Raw genomic sequence first — 18,873 nt, forward strand, 5'->3', positions numbered from 1 at the left:
GTGAGTTGGGGCCTGTGGCACAAACAGGCACTTGGCAGTTCTGTGATAGCCAGAGTGAGTTGTTATCTCCAGAACTGAAGGCCCCTGTGAGCTTGGCAGAATTCCTTGATCAAGTCCTGTTCCAGGTGGTTACTTATTTAATTCCAAAGGTCACTGGACATTTCCATTGCCTTAAAGGGGGGGGGGGCAGCAAAGCATAGGTGGGGGAGTTCAGCACTGTGTTTTGTCATGTTTGTTTGCCTCTGCACAATTTTTAATGTTTGGTGTCTGAAAATATTGGGCAAACAGGGTTGTGGGGAAGAAAGCAGAAAAATGTGCACAAAAATGAACATTAAATACGATTAATTCCCTTTCCATGGCAGTGTTTGTAAGCTGGTTTTAAATGAGAGAGTGTGAGACAATTAAAATCAGGGAGAATGTTTTATCCAGCCACTTGAGATGCTGCAGGTACACCCGGGGTGAACTGCAGCAGCTTGTGAGCAGTGCTCAGAATTATCCCTCCTGTGATGTTTCAGTGATTCAGTTGACTTTGAGAGCGGGGAGGAGTGAATTCCCGACTGTGGGAAGGGGTGGGTAGAAGCTGAGACATCGTGTTGTATTTCAAGCTGAGTGTTTTGGTCTTAGATTTCATGCCGAGCTCCTCAGCAGCCTCCCGTCACAGGGATGAGGTTACACCGTGTTACACTTCAGGCCGTGTGTGTGTTCTCATGGCTTAGGAGAGATTTCAAATGCAAGATCCCCTGAGTTACTTGGAAAATACCGTGTGTTTGTTGAGTCATTTCTGCCACAGGTTGGATTCAGAAATCCTTGTCATATCCAGAGGATACTGCACATCTCGCTTGTAAGGATTCTTTTGGAGGTGGGAAAACAGATTTGTCCTGTACAAACCCCACTGGATTTAGACCAGTTCTTAACCTACACACTGCATTTTTAGAGTGATTTCAGCATGGAAAAGTTCTTTCCTTTTCCCAGTGGAGAGTTCCTCTGTCCTGCTGACTTTGTGGGGGTGGCTTGAAAGGATCCCCCTTGTTTTGAACGTAGCCCTTGTCTGGGAGCTGCCTTGGAGCTGGAGCTGTGCCCACGGAGCTGTGCTTTCCCAGGGCACTGTGTGAATGCTAAGCTGTGTTGGAATGAATTCCAGTGGGCAGCAGCATAAGCCTGCTCTCATTTTCCCTGGAAGACGCTGCTGCATTGTCTTGTCTGTGCCCTGAAAGCCTCAGTGTTGTTGGTCAAAGGCTCGATTCTGCAAGTGCCACGTATGCGAAGGAGCCTGTGAATAGGAAGGACTTGCTGTGCTGGTTCTCAGCTCCTTCTCAGCTCCTCATGGAATTCCAGGACAACTGGCAGCAGGCTGAAGCAAGGCAGCCTTTGTTAAACCCTCGGTGTTCCGTGGGCATCCTCTCTCTCCCACACGTGAGATGTTTCAAATGCTCTGGTTGTGTTCTGATAAGGCCTGGGAATCACTGCCCTGCAGGCACGTCCCTGTGCCCAGATAAACCCCTGTTCCTGTGCCATCAGCTGAGGGAATGGGCAAAGCTTGGCACAGTGAAGGGATCTACCTGTGCCCACAGCTGTGGCAGGGGCAGGGTTGGAAGCTGTTGGCATCTTCCAGCTCTCAGACTGGTGTTTGGGCCACCAGTGTTTGTGTGCTCTTCTCTTTCATGCCCCTCATGAAGGAGCACTGCAAGCACCGCAGGGATTCCGTGGGTGTTTGTGTCCAAGGGTGTGCCCTGAGCAGACAGGAAGGAGTCCTGGACCTTATCTCAGCCACTTCTAGGATATGATATAGGAAAGACTAGGAAGAGTTCCTGTCGAGGGGCCTGAGACACCACAGGGCTGAATCTCCTTCCTCTGGTGTCTGAAAGGGGGTTTGGACAAAGGAGTGGGAGGAAAAAATACCTCCTGTACTTGGGAACGCCAGGCAGCCCTTCCTGTCCTTGCAGAGACTGCTGTGCTTGCAGGGATTCTGGGGATATTTATTTCCAAGGGTGTGCCCTGAGCAGACAGGAAGGAGTCCTGGACCTCATTTCAGCCACTTCTAGGAAAAGATGTCAGGTGCTTCCTTGTACTTCCTTGTAAGGGAAGGCAAGTGGTATAACTGTGTCCAAAAAGTGGGATGTGGATGCTGGAGCTCAGCAGAGCACACTGGTGTTGGCATCTGGAGCAGGTGTTTATCCAGAATCCCTGCTGGTAGCATTAGGCACGGTGGGAGACGTGGAGCAGGGGCAATCATGAATTTTCATGGAGCAGGGGCAATCATGAATTATCATGGAGCAGGGGCAATCATGAATTATCACCCATTTAACCAACTTGGAAAACGTCAACTTGCTCCTGCTGGGTATGTTTGGGAAGGAAGAGTTCCCGAGGCACCACAGGGCTGAATCTCCTCCCTCTGGTGTCTGAAAGGACAAAGGAGTGAGGGGAAAAGGTCCCCTCCTGTACTTGTGAGTCCTTGCTGTGCTTGCAGGGGTTTTGGGGTGTTTGTGTCCCAGGGTGTGCCCCGAGCAGACAGGAAGGAGTCCTGGCCCTTCCTCAGCACCTCTCGGAAGTGGTGTCAGGGGTTCCTTGTAGAGCCCTTTTCTAACCACATCCTGAACTTTGCTGACAGCTGACTTGGCTGCTCACCTTCTGAGCTCAGCTCACCTCTGGAGCTGTGGGAGCTGAGCCTGTGTTGTGTCTCATTTATTTTGGGATGAATGTGCTGCCTGCTGATCCAGCCCTCCGGAGTGTGCTGGTTTGGAGCCAAGTGCAGGGAAAGGTCTGAGGTTTTTATGGAAGGGTTTGATCAGTGCTGGACCAGTGCTTTGAACAACACCCAGCAGTGCCTGAGCTGGTCACCTCTGCCTTATCTGGCAGCTGGAATCCCTGTCCAGGAGCTTCCTGAGCCTCTAGCTCACCTGGATGCACTCGAGGGGGAACTGCAACAGTTTGGGCTCCACATCCCCTGGGAACAGGCTTGTGCACAGCACTTGGGATTTGTCCCTGTGGTGGGGTGGAGGTGCCTTGGTAACAGCTGAGCAAGTGCTCCCAAAGAAACCTGTGTCTGAAATTTGTTACTGGAATGGCTCCACGAGTGTGTTTTATTTTGTCAGTACAAGGAAGTGCAGAAAAGGAGACACCATCAATTTTCTTGGGCAGTGTGGAGATGTGATTCCTGACAAACTGCTTCTCCAAGAACCCTGTGAAGTTAAATAAACACAGTGTGAGATTTGGGGTGGTTTTGAGGTGCTTGGCACCCTCTGGATAAATTTGGGCCCTTGGGTTGTGGCAGCTGCAGTCTCAGCTGGAGACCCACGTGCCAGTTCCGCCTGGCTGTGTCTCTGAGCTCAGTGCCAGCCTGGCTGCCCTCTGACGAAAGCATGGGACTGTTTTGTCCCACTTTTAGGGATCAAAAATGTGGGTCACTGCGATGCAGGACATGTTAGTGTGACAGTTTTAGCCTGAAGGGACAGAGTTGGCTGAGAGGGGGCAGCGATGCCCGATAGAGTGTGAAAGTCAGGACTTCCAGGTCAGCTGTTCCTGATCAATGAGCTTGATGTTGTTCCCAGCCTCTGCTTTAAGCACAGAAGGAGTTGGTTTCACTTTATTCTTTTTCTGGGTGTTAATGGCAAAATTTAAGTCTTGGCTTTTTGAGGAGAGAGAAAAAAGGATACCTATTTATGAAAGAGTTGTGGGATTGCTTGGGGAGGGCTCAGCAGTGGTGCTTTTCCTGTGGTCTGAGCAGTTGTGGTCCTGCTGTGCATGGCAGGGCCACAGCCACCACTTCATCACCTTCAGCAGCTCTGGGACCTGCTGTGAATGTCCCATGTCCCCTGGCCTGTGTGTTGCTCCATGGATAAAGGTCTGTGTTGGGTTGTGTTTCCTGTGCTGGCTGAGGGCCAAGCAGCGCTGCCAGAGCTCCAGGAAGGGTGGTCCTCCTGGAGCAGGGGGTCATCTGCTCCTCCTAACACCTCCAGGCTGGAGACTCTCCTGTATGATGTGACCATGTGGTTTTATGAGAGGCTGATCCTTCTTCTGTGTGTGTGAGGGAGCAAAATTACGTGGATAATTTCAGTTACCTGTCTGTTTTACACAAGCAGGAATTAGCCAGGACTCAACACAGGAAGGTTAAACTGAATTTTGATCTCCACACGCAGTTAGTGGTTCCTCAGTGTTCATCCTCCTTCACTACTCACGTTTGCAGCTCTAATAACTGTTGTAGTGCTATTGTTGTGTTGGTGACAGGAGGCAAAATCTCTTTAAGAACATTTTAGGACCTAAAGTGGAAACTGTGATTGCTGTAAATTTTAGTCTGTTACCAACTGTGATCCAAAGTGGGCTTTTCACCTGGTGTTTCAGTGGCAGATAAAAAAAACACAGCCAAAATTTCTGGTCCTGTTTCTCGCTGCACAAGCACTTCCAGAAGCTGGGTAAAATTCCATGGCTTGTTGTGGCAGGTCCCTGTGCTGGCTGACTCCTGTTAGGGATCATTAACATCCTGTGTGCAGGTGCCAAGTCCTGGTGCTGCTGCTGGAAAGGCTGTGGCAGTGAAGCCCAGGATTTAGGAGCGGGTTTGGGGTCTGTGTTTGTCCTGAGTGTGTCCCTGTGTTTGTGCCCTGCAGGTCGTGTTGATCATGGACAGTGAAGAAATCCCAACTTTCTCGAGTCCAAAGGAGGAAACTGCATATTGGAAAGAGCTTTCCTTGAAGTACAAACAAAGGTATTGTGGATTTGCAGGCTGGGTTTGCTTCTTAATGACCAGAACTTTGTTTAATCTCTTTCTCTGCAAGGCCACACCAAGATTATTATGTTATATTAAAGATTTTAGAAAGAATCTCTAAAAAGAGAATTTGTAAAGAATTTCTAGCTTTAAAATTCCCAGTTTTGTGGGAGCTGAGTGTTGCTTGCCCAGTGTCTCCATGCCAGGAACTGCAGGCTATGTTCTGAGCATGTTTGAGCAAGAGCAGAGCCCTTTTAGGATCATGTGCACCTTTGTATAATTAAAGTGCTGCCTTAAGTAGTATCTTGATGTTTTATCGTAAGAAGGCGCCTTTGGGCTCTCCTTGTGTCATTCCTGTTCCCTCCAGCTTCTTGTAATGGAATTACTGGTATGAAAAGTGGCTGATTTGGTGTCTGCTGCATTTTATTGAAGTGGATTTTACCTCCCAGTCCTGCCTGGACCAGGGGTTTGCATCTTTTAGGGGACAAGGGGCTTTTTGGGTACCAAAAGTGGGAGGAGAGGTTGTTGTATTGAGTAGTACTGTGCTTCTTGAGGGGCTTTCTTTGGAGTGCTCCCAGTTCATTTCCTTTGGGAAGCTTTATGTGCCCTCAGTGTAACTCATGTGCAACTGAGCTGAAGCCACTTAAAACCTCTCTGGAGCCCAAAGAGCCCAAGTTGCTTTTTTGTTTGGTTTGGGGTTGTTTTGGGGAGGGAGGGGTTGGGAATGTGGAGGAGCCTGTCCCTGTGGAGAACCCTAAGCTGTTCTTGGGTGTCAGAACATTCTGTGTGAGGCACCAATATGTTGTTTCCTAAAGCCTGGTTGGTTTTCCCTGCTATTTGCTGAGGGCTGAGCTGTTACCTGTGGTAAAGATGCAAATTTAATAAGCAAAGTATGTGGACTGGCTACTCCTGGTATTTAATAACTGTCAGTACTATGAGGCAGAGATGTGCTGGCTTCCTGACTCCTCATGATTTTTAAGAACCTTAAATTTCCAGGTAGTGCAGAGATGCAGAAACTGTTGTTCTCTCTTCGGTTTTTGACCAAAATCAGTTTAAATGTTTGCTTAATTCATTGTCTCCATCAAATCTCCTACCAGTGGAAGCTGATGGAGTACAAAGTGGTTCTCAGGCTCCCATGAATCCTGTAAATAGCCTTGATTTCACACAGGCATTTAAGGCAGCTGTTGGTTTTGATGTAAGAGAATTAATTTCCTTTAATAGCTGAGCTTAATGTAATTTCTCCATTTCCCAAATTTTCTTTTTCCCCTTAGAAATCTATGATGACACTTAAGTACTTCAGAACTCCTTTTTTTCCAGCTTTTTATTTTAGAAGAGCTGCAGATTTTAACTTGGGAGATGCTGGCTTTTCCCACTGATGAAATCCTCTCCTTACAGCTTCCAGGAGGCTCGTGAAGAGCTGGCTGAATTCCAGGAGGGAAGCAGAGAATTAGAAGCAGAGTTGGAGGCACAGCTAGTGCAGGCTGAGCAGAGGAACAGAGATTTGCAAGCAGATAACCAAAGACTGAAGTATGAAGTGGAAACATTAAAGGTGAGTCTCCTCTGTGATGGTGTTGCTTCTTCTTTTGGGTATGTCTTGGATCTCCTTTTAGATCCTCTGGGCTATTCTTGGTCACTGAACATCCAAATGAAGTCAAGGAATTGTCTGTTTATGATCCAGGCTTAAGTATGGCACGTCCTCCAAATAAGGCAGGGAAATTCCTGGCAGAATATTCCTTGTTCACATCATGAAACTCTTGTCATGGAGTTTGTGCTGTGAATTCTGGAGACTGTGCCAAGCAGGAGCTTTATTAGTTCCACAGGGAACATCAGCACAGCAACACGGGGACAACATGAGTTGTCTTTCTTTGCAAACCAGTCTTTGTCTCCTCGGTTTTATGAGACCCTAAAGGAGGCTCAGAGTGGGTGATCTGTGCACATCTTTCAGAGAGTCTCCTCATCCATTCTTAACAGCCATTTCTGTGGAACCAGGAATTGCAGAGGGATCTGCATCTGCAGGAGGTGGCTTTGAACTGATACCTCTGTGTCAACAACTTCTTGCCTCTTTTGGAACCTTGAAATCGCATCATTTTGGGTAGTCTTGGCTTGTGTTAGTGAAGACAAAGGTTAGAAATTCTCTCAGTGGAAGGAAGGTTTCTGGGATTACTCTGTGTATCCATTCCCAGCTGTATTGTAAGGTCAGCACATGTTTTATGAGGTCAGTGCTTTCTCCATGGGGATCTATCTGTGCCCTCAGAGCTGGTGAGAGACTGTTTGGCAGTGGCTGAGTTTGTGGGCCTGGAGGTTTTGTAGCAGGTTCCAGTGGCTCTCATTTTTGCTCATGGACACGTCAGACAGTGTCTGGTCTCACAGTGGCTGTTGTCAAGGGAAAAGGGGGGGCTGTGCAGTTGGATTTCTCTCTGGCTTCCTGGATGTTTGAGGCTCTGGAGCAGCTGTCAGTGCAGGCTCTTGGGAGGAGATGCAGGGACACATCCCTGAGAGCCAGCTGTGTCCTGGAGAGATGGCTGGGACTTTGTGCCATGTCTGGCTCTGATGTTCACAGCCTGTTCCTTCTCCCTCTCTAATTTTTCCTCTGGATTACCAGCAATCCCAAACCAGCAGCCCGCAAAGAGTGTGATATTTTCTTTGTCCCATTTTACTGCTATTTATCTCCATAATTCTTTCTTCCAGGAGAAGCTGGAGCACCAGTATGCCCAGAGTTACAAGCAGGTGTCCCTGCTGGAGGATGACCTGAGCCAGACCAGGGCCATCAAGGACCAGCTGCACAAATACGTGCGGGAGCTGGAGCAGGCCAACGATGACCTGGAGCGTGCAAAGAGGTGAGGGCTGCCTGCCTCTTCTTCCCTCAAAGCTTGCACTGCATCCTTTCTTTGCCACTCAGATTGGTCATTTTATTCTTCCTTAAAAGGGAAAATACATTCAAAAACCCAAAAACAACCCCCAAGACTCTTGGAGTTCGCCTCCATCAGCTGGTTCCTTGTGTTAGAGCTGGAAAGGCAGTGGGACAGCGTGGCTCGTGCTCCTGTGAGGAACTAGCTGTGCAAGCAGAGCCACTGCCTCTGGTACCCCCAGCTAAATGACTTGTAATTGTGGGCCTGGTGGCTCCAAACCCCTTTGAAGTCAGCAACTCATGCTTTACATAGTGCCTTTTAAACAAACCAGGCCAGAGGAGTCTCCTGGTCCCTTCCAGAGCAGCTGTAGGGAACAATCCTGGCCTTTGTAAGGCCTGGGATGAACAGGCTGCTCTGGAAACGCCCAGTTTGGGAGTAGGTCATGCTTCCCTTTTGCTGAATGGGAATTCTGCCATTGATTCAGGGAGAGCAGGAATGAGCCTCTGGCTATCTGGGAACAAAGATCTGAGAGCTGAGCTCGTTTCCACCAGGCTCATGCCTGACTTCTGACATGGAGTTTGGAAGGAATTGGCTCTTAGGTAATATCCCAGTGCTCTGCTTTCCACACTGGGCTCTGCCTGCCCAGAGTTCTGCCCTCATTAAATGTACAGCTTTGGATCATGGCTTGGGAAAAATGGGGATGGGTGCACAGGACTGGCTCTTTCCCACACCTCTGGTACATCCCTGAGAGCCAGATGCTATCATGTTCTTTTCATCTTTTTCTCCTGTTTCTTTGGAGTTGATTAGTCCTTTCTGAGCAGCATTTCCATGGCTTTCAAATGCTCAGTGTGACTGCAGGCCTTGCTAACATTTTTCCTCTATTATGTTTCTGAATACACTTTTATGTTGGCTGAGCTGAAGAACCCAATATTCTGGATTTTGTTTCTAGGGCAACAATAGTTTCATTGGAAGACTTTGAACAGAGGCTGAACCAAGCTATTGAGAGAAATGCATTTTTAGAAAGTGAACTGGATGACAAGGAGTCATTGCTGGTTTCTGTACAAAGATTAAAGGATGAAGCAAGAGGTAAGGCTTGTCTGGTTAGTTCAGTGTCTTGCTTTGCTAAAAGAGATGTGTAGCAACCCAAGCTCATGTTTCTAGAAAGCCTCACTTGATAAACTTGAACTGGTTACATTAGCTATTATTAACAGTAGGTTTTTTAAATGTCCTGTGTAGTCAAGAGGAAAAATTTCCTGACATAGGACAGAATTAATATCAGATTAATTCAGGATTTTAACACAGGTGAGTATAAAAATACTCTGTTCCACAGATATCATAGAATTGAGGAAATGTACTTTGAAAGTTCCTTTTTGTTATGGTTTTATGCCTTGTGTAGGAAGGGAAAGCACAGGAAATGACAGGGAAATACAGGATAAATGATTAAGTAACTGTCCTGGAAAATCCTGTCTCCTGTGTTCCTTCTAAACCCCTTGGAAATCTCCTGGTTTATTTAAGATATTCCAGTAAAGGCTGTGTTTAGACCCATGAGATGAGAGATGGTTGGGGTAGTGTTCTGGGATATGGGCAGGAATTGGGAATTCCCCAATGGATTTCACATTGAGGATCCTGGGGAAACGTTTTTTAATGATTGGGAGAAACTGATTTCTCTGATAATGGAGATGAACTGCTCATAATCCTGTGCCAGCCATTAATAAGTTCAGAGATTAGTGGTTTTCAACTTTATTTCCCAAGAGAAACTTTCTAAAATAATTCCTCAGTTCAGGCCTGGGCCTGAGTGTAAGAAAAGTGTAAGAAAACCCACCTGAACAGGATGGGATTTTTTACTGTGAACCTCTTTGAACCAGGTTTGCACCCCAATAATTAAAAGCTTTATTGGAAGCTTTATTGGGGTTTTTGTAATAAATATCAAGAGGCGAGTTTTCCAATATGTAAAGTTTTACAAAATGTAAATATTTCTGAAGAAATATATGTATTGTTATTTGAGGTTAGGGCAATAATACTGGGAAAAACAGCAAAACCCAGGGGACTACTTTCTAGAACACTGGAATAATCAGCCAAAAAGACATCTTGTTTTTTAGATGAGTCATTTGGAAATTTTTAGCATTTGTTAGGGTAGCAAAGCTGCTTGTTGTTCCCCCTGACAGCAAGCAGGAACAGTAGCCACTAAAAGAACTGGTAAAATGTCAAACTGAGAAGTGATATTTCTGATTGAACAGCCTCAGATCCTCTGCTGTGAGCCCAGATTTTCATTTCAGCTCTGCTGTTTTACCTAAAAACAGTTCTAAATATTTGTGACAGCTTAAAAGCTGTAATATATAGTTAATTTTGCTCTTGCACATTGTAGCAGATTAAGGCAAGGAATAAGAGGTCTGGGAAAATTCAGGAACAACTGGAACAAAGAGGAACAACTCCCTTGTGATCTTTTTTTGCATCTAGACCCTTCTAAGGATTTACAGATCCGTTGTTGAGCTGTGCTGGATGCTCTTTGTAGCAAAAAGATGTGGAAATGGGAAGGGACAGGGTAAGGATAAGCTGCAGTCAGGGGAGGAGCTGAGAGTAAAGCCTGGCTTTGCTAATCTGCAGCCTGTTTCCCTGTCCTTTGGACTGCCCAGTCTCTCCAGTCTGCTCTTCCACTTGTCGAGGCATCAAAAACTGGATGCAACCCTTGGACTGTCTTTGGCTGGTGTGGAATTCTGTGGATTATTAACTGGAAGAATAAGATAGGAATTAGAAACATGGGGATAGGTCATTCCTCTGGTTTTTGCAGCCTCTCCTGGAGCAGGAGCTGAGTGTGGCCCAGCTGCAGCATTTGTGTCCAGCTGCAGTTTTTGTAACACTCTTTCCGTGGAGCTCACACTGCAAATGGAGAAAATTCCTGAGGGAAAGTCGCCTGCCATGATCCCAGGGACCACACAGCTCCCAGGGCCAGGCAGGGCTGTTTGCTCCCTCCCTGCTCCCAGCTGGGATTGGGCTGTGACTGTTCTGAGGGGTGTCCCCACTGCTGGAGAATTCAGTTAATCCAGGATTGCTGCAAAGTGTCTCCTCTTCCTCTCTCCCAAATGAACAGGGAGAGTGTTTGTGACAGCAGTCAGTCTCTAATATATGTTTTTTGTGGATTTTTTCCTTCTCTCCATCCCCAGACTTGAGGCAAGAGCTGGCAGTGAGGGAAAGGCAGCAAGAGGTGACCCGAAAATCAGCTCCCAGCTCTCCCACTCTGGACTGTGAGAAGATGGATTCAGCTGTCCAGGCCTCTCTCTCCTTGCCAGCCACACCTGTTGGAAAAGGATCAGAAAATAGTTTTCCTTCCCCCAAAGGTACCATTCCCAGGAGCTGTGTCTGGGTGTTTGGCAGGATGTCCAGCCTGGTGACAAACCACAGGCTACACAGGGAATGTGGGTGTGGGGATAGGGGGATCCCACACCTGTGTTTAAATCCCAGGACAGCATCAGGTGCATTTAAGGAGTAGGAAAAAAAGGAAAAGAGCATGGAAAAAGCATGGAAAAGAAGGGCAATGAAGCTCAGATACTGCTTTTGTGGGGGCAGGGGTTAGCACTGTGCAGTGGGTGCTGCAGTGGAGCACTGAGGATATTTGGGATTGCAGGGAAGTGCAGGGACTGATATTCCTGCTCCGCTGTGGAGCAGCAGTGGCGGGTGAAGGGTGTCAGGAATTCCAAAGTCTCTGTTCCCACACTGACTCTTGGGGGGTGCTGTTTTCTCCCTGAGGCAGTGGAATGTTAGTGCAGTCCCCTTCCCCCTCTGGAAGGCTCGGGACAGTCTCAGGGATTAATACATTATTTTTCCAATGAGAAGGAGCAGATTCCAGCGGGAGCTCTGGCTGGATTAGATGGATTGTGGTCAGTAGCCCTGCAGATGGAGAGTGCATGAACTCTGCATGTGGGGCTGCTGGGAACGAGGGCAGTGGGCAGGAATTAAGCTCTAGCATTTTTCCATGGCTGGTGATCATGGAGTTATTGTGGGGTAATTGTATCAAGTGTCTGCTGCAGGATTTGAGATTTAACCTTTTTTTCATGTAGAAGTTGATTTATTTGAATTTTTAAAATACCCTGAACTGTGAGGGAGTGGAGCACAGAATAACATGTGTCTGTGTTTGCAGCTATACCAAATGGGTTTGGTACCAGCCCACTTACTCCTTCAGCCAGAATATCTGCACTCAACATTGTGGGAGATCTGCTACGGAAAGTGGGGGTGAGTGCTCTGAACTGCAGCTCTGGGCTCTCCCTGGGGCTTCTGTCCTTATGCTCAGTCACAGCCTTGACCTGTGCTGAGCTCGTGCTGTACCTTCCAAATCATCCATGTTGTGTTTAGTCTGTTATAATGTAATTTTTTATATTATTTTGATTTGTAAAGCGAGTTCTGATGCCAGTTTGGGGGTGATGAAATTCATATTTGGGGTTAAAAGTTTCTCAGGGACATGGGTGTACAGGGTTAGGCACTGTCAGCTGCTTGTTCTGACCTCAGCTGGGGCCTGCAGCTCCCTCTGCCCTCAGGCTCTGAGTGCCTGCTGACACCTGAGATTAGGGTCTCCTCATGTGAGATCTCCTCTTCTGGGCAGAGGTATTGAAAACTAAAATGAAAATGAAAAAAAAAACCAACTAGAAAGCTTTGGTAAGAAAGTGAGAAAATAAATCAGGAGAAAGCCAAATGGTCCCATCTGTAGTTGGTGGGGAAGTGAAATGCGTGAGCTTTTAAAGGGATTACTGCTGTAAGCAGGGAAGAAGTGGTTTAAACATCTGTTGCAGTGTTGTTCAGGGTTTTCAGTTGGACAAAGACATGAGTTTTGAGCTCTGAGGAGCTGGCTGATGAGCCTCGGGGGCTGTGTTGGAGTGGCAGCAGGGCCAGGCTCAGTGCTGGCTCTGCCTGGTGTGTGTAACCACCCTGAGCTGGGCAGGAGCTGCAGTGCAGACAGTTGTTTTAGCAAAGTTGGGAATGAAAAACTGCCTTTGCTGCTGCCTTTTGGAGCCAGTGAGCCTGTGCTGGGTTTGAAAGGGCAGCAGGACAGCTCTGGGTTACAGAGTGACATGTTTAAAAGGGGATCATTGTGAGTAAGAGTCTGCAGGGGATTTAGGGAGCTTAACCACAATCCCATATGATTACTCTGCAAGGACAGGAAATGCCAAATAAGCATGCTTCCTTCCCAGCCTCACACAGCCACTGACACACAGCTCCAGCCCAGGCACTGCTTACCAACAATTATAGGATGCTCAGGACCTGGTTTGGGTTTGGCTGGGCCTCATCCCAAGCCTCAGACTCCCTGTCTCTGCAGGAATTTTCCCCTCAGCTTTCCTGCTTGCAACTGAGACAGGGAATCACTTGGCCCGGATCCCAGTGGGCAGTGACAGGTGCTGTGTCACCCAGAGACAGGGATTGTCTGTAGCTGCCTGTATAGCCCATATTCCCTAAGGAAGCTTCCATGGATTCCTAGGAGAGTGTACAGTGCTCACTTACCTGTGGCAGCACATCAGGTGGAATATTTGTGGAACGGGTCCGAACCCCACGTTTTTGGAGACAAATTTTAGTCTCCAGTCCATGGATTTGCTCCATGCACAGGGAGGTGTAAAGAGTAAGGGCCTTCTGCCAGACCAGATGGACATTCAGGATAAGCCTCAGTCTGGGATAGTGGCAGGAAGGGCAGGTGATGTTCTGGAGGGAAGGAGGGAATCGGGATGTTGCTCCTCCTCTTGCCAGGAGTCAGTGGATGAGGCAGATCACTCTATACAGGGGGAAAAGATCTCACCAGAATTGCTTGGAAGTATCAGAGATGCAAGTACAGAGATGGAAGACCATGGCTCAGCTGCTGCCTTTGCTTTATCCTGACCCCTCTGTTCTGAGGTGTGGCAGTGGAGCTTTACAAACTGGCTTTGGTTTGCAGGCCAAGATTAAGAAAGAAATGCCAGGAGAAATTGTCCTGGTGAAAAAATCAACTTCCCAAATATACAGTCCCTCTGGAAACCTGAGAATTCTGCTTTAGGCTCAGATTAGCTCATGGCAGCCTCACTGCAGCTGCTGAGGGAAGGGCTTCAGTAACTTCTGCTGGAGTTGGCTCCCTTATCTTGGGTAATTATTTCAAGGTTCATATGTTCTAAAATCTGAGCCCTCATGGAGCTGAGTAATGCCTGGCAGTCTGCATCAGCATCTGTGTGTTTCCTTTGTGGTTTGGGTGACAGAGGAAATGACAGCTTTGTTCCCATTTTTTTGCCAAAGGTGATCACACTGGAGTCCTGATCATGGCCATCCCGAGGTCGTGGCACAGCCTCACCTCCAGCAGCAAAATACTTCCTCCTAGTGGTTTTATTGTTTTGACATTGGTTTTTTCTCCCCTTTCACAGGCCTTAGAATCCAAATTAGCTGCTTGCAGGAACTTTGCAAAGGACCAGGCGTCACGGAAATCCTACATTTCAGGGAACGTCAACAGCGCCCTGATGAGCAGCAACAGCACCAAGTACCCACACCCAGGGCACACCTCCTTCTTCGACAAAGGGTGAGTGAGGGACAGCCCTGCCCTGCAGGGAACTGCATTTCAGCAGGACTTTTTCTTGTCTTGTCCTTGCCCACCACAGCTTCCATCCTGTAGGACAAATAATCTGTGGGGCCGAAGTCTCCAGGGCACAGGGAGGGTGCCAGTGCTGATTTCTGGAAAGCAAAGAGAAAAGCAAATGTGGTTGTCTCAGCTGGTGGGGTGGCACTGCCTGTCCTGTCCTGCCTCATGGTTGGTGGCTGTAAAACCAAACCCAGGCAGAAAACCTGCTACTGGTGAGTGTGGCCTTTGAGAGGATCCTGGGGAAGGAGATATGGAGTTGCCATCTCAGGGAAGCAGAGCTGGAGTTGCCATCTCAGGGAAGCAGAGCTGGAGTTGCCATCTCAGGGAAGCAGAGCTGGAGTTGCCATAGCTCCTGGTGTGCTCTGGGGATGTGCAGGTTCCCTTGGCACAGCTGAGGGCAGGCAGGAGTGTTCACTTGCAGGGTGGAGCCCTGGGTGCTCACTTCCCTCTGCATTAGGGGAAGAGATAAACGTCAGTGATGGTGTAATTGTGGCTGCTGGGGGGTGACAGGAACTGCTTGCATAGGAAAAACTACCTCATGTGACTTGCCCATGGTCAGAGCTTCCTCTGGGATCCTGGGAAGTGGTTCCACAGGAGGATTTTCCCCAGTTCCTGGGAACACAAGGCCCTGTGGGTGTATAAAGGTGAAAAGCACAGTGGTAGTGGGGGCAAAACACTCCTCCTGCTCCCTGCACCGTGGTGATATTCCATGTTAAACCTCATCCCAGTGCAGTTTAATGCCAATAGTCAGCACATGCTCAATCCTACATTTATTTTAGAGAATGAGATGAGCTGTTGCCAGTCTGAAGAGAGCCAGACAGCTGAGCTTCCCACAGCCACCTCCTCAGCTGACTCCACTGCCGTGTGGGAGCAGGCAGAGCTGTATCTTACAAACTGGCATTCAGGGTTTTTGGAGCCACTGCTGTTTGAAAGGGAAGAGTTTGGAGATTTAACAAAGTCACTGTCACGTGCAAATCAGACCTTAGGGCTGTGTGTGTGCTGAGGGGGCCCTGCAGCCCCCCAGCAGTGCTGGCAGGCCCTGCTGGGGAGGGATTGAGGCAGCTCTGAGGAGGCAGCAGGGCTGAATTGAGTGTGGTGGGACCAGTCAGCTGATTGCCCTGTGGGGTGGGGGTCTCTCTGAATTCCCCACATTGTCATCACCCTTGTTATCTGGGCTGCTACCTGCAGGAGGAGCAGGTTGTGGCTGAAAAAGGCTTAGAAACCTTGGCCCCTGAAGGAGCTGCAGCAGAGGTGGGTGTTGTTGGGCAGGAAAAGGGGTGGAAATGACTGATGGGCTCATGTGCAAGTTGCTGGAGACGCTGCAAGATAATCAGTTAAGCCACACGGGTATGCCTGGGTTAGTCCTGCTTTCTGCAGCCCAGACCTTTGGTAGCACTCAGAGCAGTCCTTCATCCCCTTCCTCTCCTTTTCTACCAGTTCCTCACTGGCCAAGCCACACTCCTTGAATTGGAAGAAAAAAATCAAAACAAAAAAGTGAACTGGATTCCCTGGAACATGAGATCAGTGTTAGCAGCATGCAGCTCCCTGCTCTGCTGGGCCTGCAGGAGGGGGGACAGGGTGTTGTGTTCCTTCTGGGCTGTCCCTTGGTGTGTGTGCGGGATGGTGACACCTCTGCTCCACGGATTTTGCCATATTTATTCCCTCACCTTTGAAGATTTGGGATTCTCTTTCCTGTATAAACAGCAATACTGCAGACAGTTCGAGTGGAAAATGTCCACACCCAAAGGTGAAGGATAGAAAGTAATTAGGAGAAGGTTCTATGCACAAATGGAGAAACACCCACAAGTGTTGTGCTGGTCAGAGCTCACCCTTTCTGGGGGGTGAATTCTGCACTCGGTGCTCAGATTTTGGAAAGCAGTATCTTGTCCTTGTCCTCTGCACCCCCGTGTGCTGGCCCAGCAGGGTGGGTGGCCCAGGGCTGTCCCTCCCACTGGCTCCTGCTCCCCTGGGTGTCCCAGCTGTGCCCTGAGGTGCTGTCAGTGTGTGCAGCTCCTGCTCTGTGTCTCTGTGTCACTGGGGGCTGCTCTGAGCTGTCCCCACGTGGGGTCAGCCCGTGGGGCCCAGCAGGGCAGTGGCTGAGCTCAGGCCATGCTGGGTGGGCACGAGGGGCTGAGGGGAGCCCTGCCCTTCCCTCTGCCCTTCCCTCCCCTCTCTAACCCCCTGCACTCTCCTCCCTGCCCCTGAGTGCTGCTGGACCCTGAACCAGCCTCACGTGGTTGTAGAAGTGACCCAAGCTGCAGCCTCTGCCTGAAGAGCAGACGGTTGTTGGGTGCTGGGGTTGGGGCAGAGGTACCTCAGCCCCATCCTTACAGCTCTGTTTGCTTCCCTTCCTCTGTCATTTTGCTGGTTAAAGTGTTGGAGGAGTCTCCAGCTCTTGACAAGCCCCTGCTCTTTGCTCTTTGCCCTCAGAGTGGAGCTGGGCAGGAGCTGGAGCAGGGCAGCAGTGCTGTAGGGGACGACAGCAGGGCTTGCTCCAAGCTTTGCTGGAGAATTGGAAGAGTCAGGACTTCCCTACTTTATTCCAGCTCCCCAGTGTCGAGTGTAAGATGAGTTTCCTGCAGACTTGTTCCTTCAGGAACGTGCTGCTTCTGTCCAGGTGCCAGGGAATGGCAGAACAGCACCTGGAGATGTTCTTGGATAGATATTTGGGCTTTTTGCTGTTGTAATTGTTCTTAATTGGTTATTAAAGTCAGTCCAGTTTGGGAACAAAACAGCTCTGGCCATGAAGGGCCCTGCAGAGTCCTGGCACTGGGGTGCTTGTTCCTTGGGACATTAACCCCTTGTTCCCCTTCCTGCACTCTTGAATGCCAAAATCCTTGGAGTTGATGTTTGTTCTTAGTTATTTATCAGAATCAGTTGGGCTTTGTTTTAATAAAACAAGCTACAGTTTGAGTGTGAGGAGATTCTTGCACACTTGCAGCAGTACCATGAAGCAAGTGGGTGTATGTGTTACCCACAGCCCTGCTCTGTGTACACCAGGCTGGGAATTGTGGCTCTTCTTTGGGTCCCTGGTCCACCCTGTAAAAAGTTTCCCTGGAAAAGGGGGAACTGTGGCTAACTCAGGTGAGTAATCCTGTAATGTGCCTGTGCAGAGCAGGGTCTCCCTAAGCAGAGGTCAAAGGTTTGCTGAGGTTCAGTTTAACACCTTTGCTTTGCCCCAGTTCCTGCATCAAGGGTTATGCTCAGGAATGTCTTTTTTGTGTACATAAACTTTCCCTTTCTCTCCACTAGGCGTGAAAAGGTCATATTCCCCACCTTGGTCATGGGTAAATGAATTCATTTGCACTGATCTGCTGCATGTGCTGTAACCTGGGGCTTGGGGGGCAGAGCTGGGCTCTGCTAACTGCACGAGGTAGTTCTTAGTGTCACACACTAATAGGCCCTGATCAAAGCCCAAGGCTGTAATCTCTCCTTCTCCTGACTTTAAATAAACCTCTCTGGTGCTGTGACCTGTTGCAAACGTAAGCCTGAGTGCTGCTGCTTTCTTGATCTAATTAATACTTCAAGTACCTGCATGATTCTGATTGAACTGGGCACAGCAGGGACACAGAGGGGAGTGTTGCTGCTCTTGATGGAGTTCATCTTCAAAGTTTGCCCTTTGGTTGTGGTTTTCCTTCAGCATTTTGTGGCTCTGGACTTGTTGATGTGTGGGTGATGTGCTTCTGGCTGAAGGGAAGGCAAACAAGGGCTGGAGAGGGGGAGGACAGTGTGGGGAGGGACAGCACTGCCCCTGCTTGGTGTCAGCAGCCCTGCCCAGCACAGCCCTGGCAGCTGGAAGCAGTTGGAAGCAGCTGGAAGCAGTTGGAAGCAGCTGGAAGCAGTTGGAAGCACAGATGTGCCACAAGGCTGGGCAGGTCCAGGCCTCTGGGGATGGGGGTCCTGCACACAGGGCTCACAGCCCCCACCTGCAGTGACAAAGCCAGGCTGGTGTCCCTTCCCTGCCTCTGGAGGAAGTGGGGAGGGTTCCCTGTGCTGCCATAAAGGGCAGGTTCCTGCCAGTCTCCTCCTCCTCCTCTCACATCTCTGCTGGGTGTTCCTCAACCTCCTGGTGCTGTTGCTGCTGCCCAGGAGAGGAGATGTCTGTTAGAGCCCTGACCTGCCTCAAAACTCACTTTTCCTCTGGTTTTCTTGTGGCTCTGCTCTCCAAGTGTGCTTTGACCAGCTCCATTCACCCTCCAGGCCGGGCTGTTCAGCTCCAGGAGAATCTTCTGCTGAGGTTTTGTTGGATACTTGGAGTTGAGGGAGTCTTGGAGATCAGGTGCTAAGTACAAAACAGCTTGAAATGCTGTTTAGAGTCAAAATCTGTCATTAGCAATGAGGGCAGAGACTGTGGCTGGAAATGGGCACAGAGCCCATGGCACTGTAGGGACAGGCAGTCAGAGACATCCACCAGGAACCACTGCAGGGGCATTTCCAGCTGCTTCTGCCTCTGTTTGGAGCACTGGAACCTGATATCTTGGGAAGCCCAGAGCAAGGGCACATCACAGAGTGTGCTGGGGTGGGTCTGAGGGACAGGGATGGGGGAGAAGCAGGAGAGGGACCATGTTGGGGTTAATCCCTGAGGGCAGGTCTCTGTGCAGCTCCTTGGAGACCAAGCACAAGGGCTTCTCTTCCCAGCTCTGGGAGCTCAGGCAGGACAATTTGTTGGTTATTTTTAGCAGTTGCTCTGTTTAAGGTGTTTTACTTTCCTTTCACTCTGGTTCTCACTCCAGGAATGCCGATTT

General features: G+C 49.0%; 1 protein-coding gene across 5 annotated transcripts in view; it reads left to right on the forward strand.

Moving 5' to 3' along the window:
- The window catches only part of NDEL1 (nudE neurodevelopment protein 1 like 1), a 28,143-nt gene that overhangs the window by 4,450 nt on the left and 4,820 nt on the right, over positions 1–18,873 (forward strand). For 4 of the 5 annotated variants that reach the window (XM_032706603.1, XM_032706607.1, XM_032706608.1 and 1 more), the window contains exons 2-8: positions 4,602–4,699; positions 6,095–6,248; positions 7,388–7,536; positions 8,498–8,634; positions 10,710–10,883; positions 11,684–11,775; positions 13,917–14,068. In XM_032706603.1, the coding sequence (XP_032562494.1) occupies positions 4,614–4,699; positions 6,095–6,248; positions 7,388–7,536; positions 8,498–8,634; positions 10,710–10,883; positions 11,684–11,775; positions 13,917–14,068 (944 nt within the window). In that variant the 5' untranslated portion in view covers positions 4,602–4,613. Of the gene's footprint in view, positions 1–4,601; positions 4,700–6,094; positions 6,249–7,387; positions 7,537–8,497; positions 8,635–10,709; positions 10,884–11,683; positions 11,776–13,916; positions 14,069–17,380; positions 17,416–18,873 lie in introns of all 5 variants that reach the window. The other variant, XM_032706606.1, reaches the window with a different exon arrangement.

This window comes from Chiroxiphia lanceolata, chromosome 19 (assembly GCF_009829145.1).
Source record: "Chiroxiphia lanceolata isolate bChiLan1 chromosome 19, bChiLan1.pri, whole genome shotgun sequence".
Classification (NCBI taxonomy): Eukaryota; Metazoa; Chordata; class Aves; order Passeriformes; family Pipridae; genus Chiroxiphia; species Chiroxiphia lanceolata.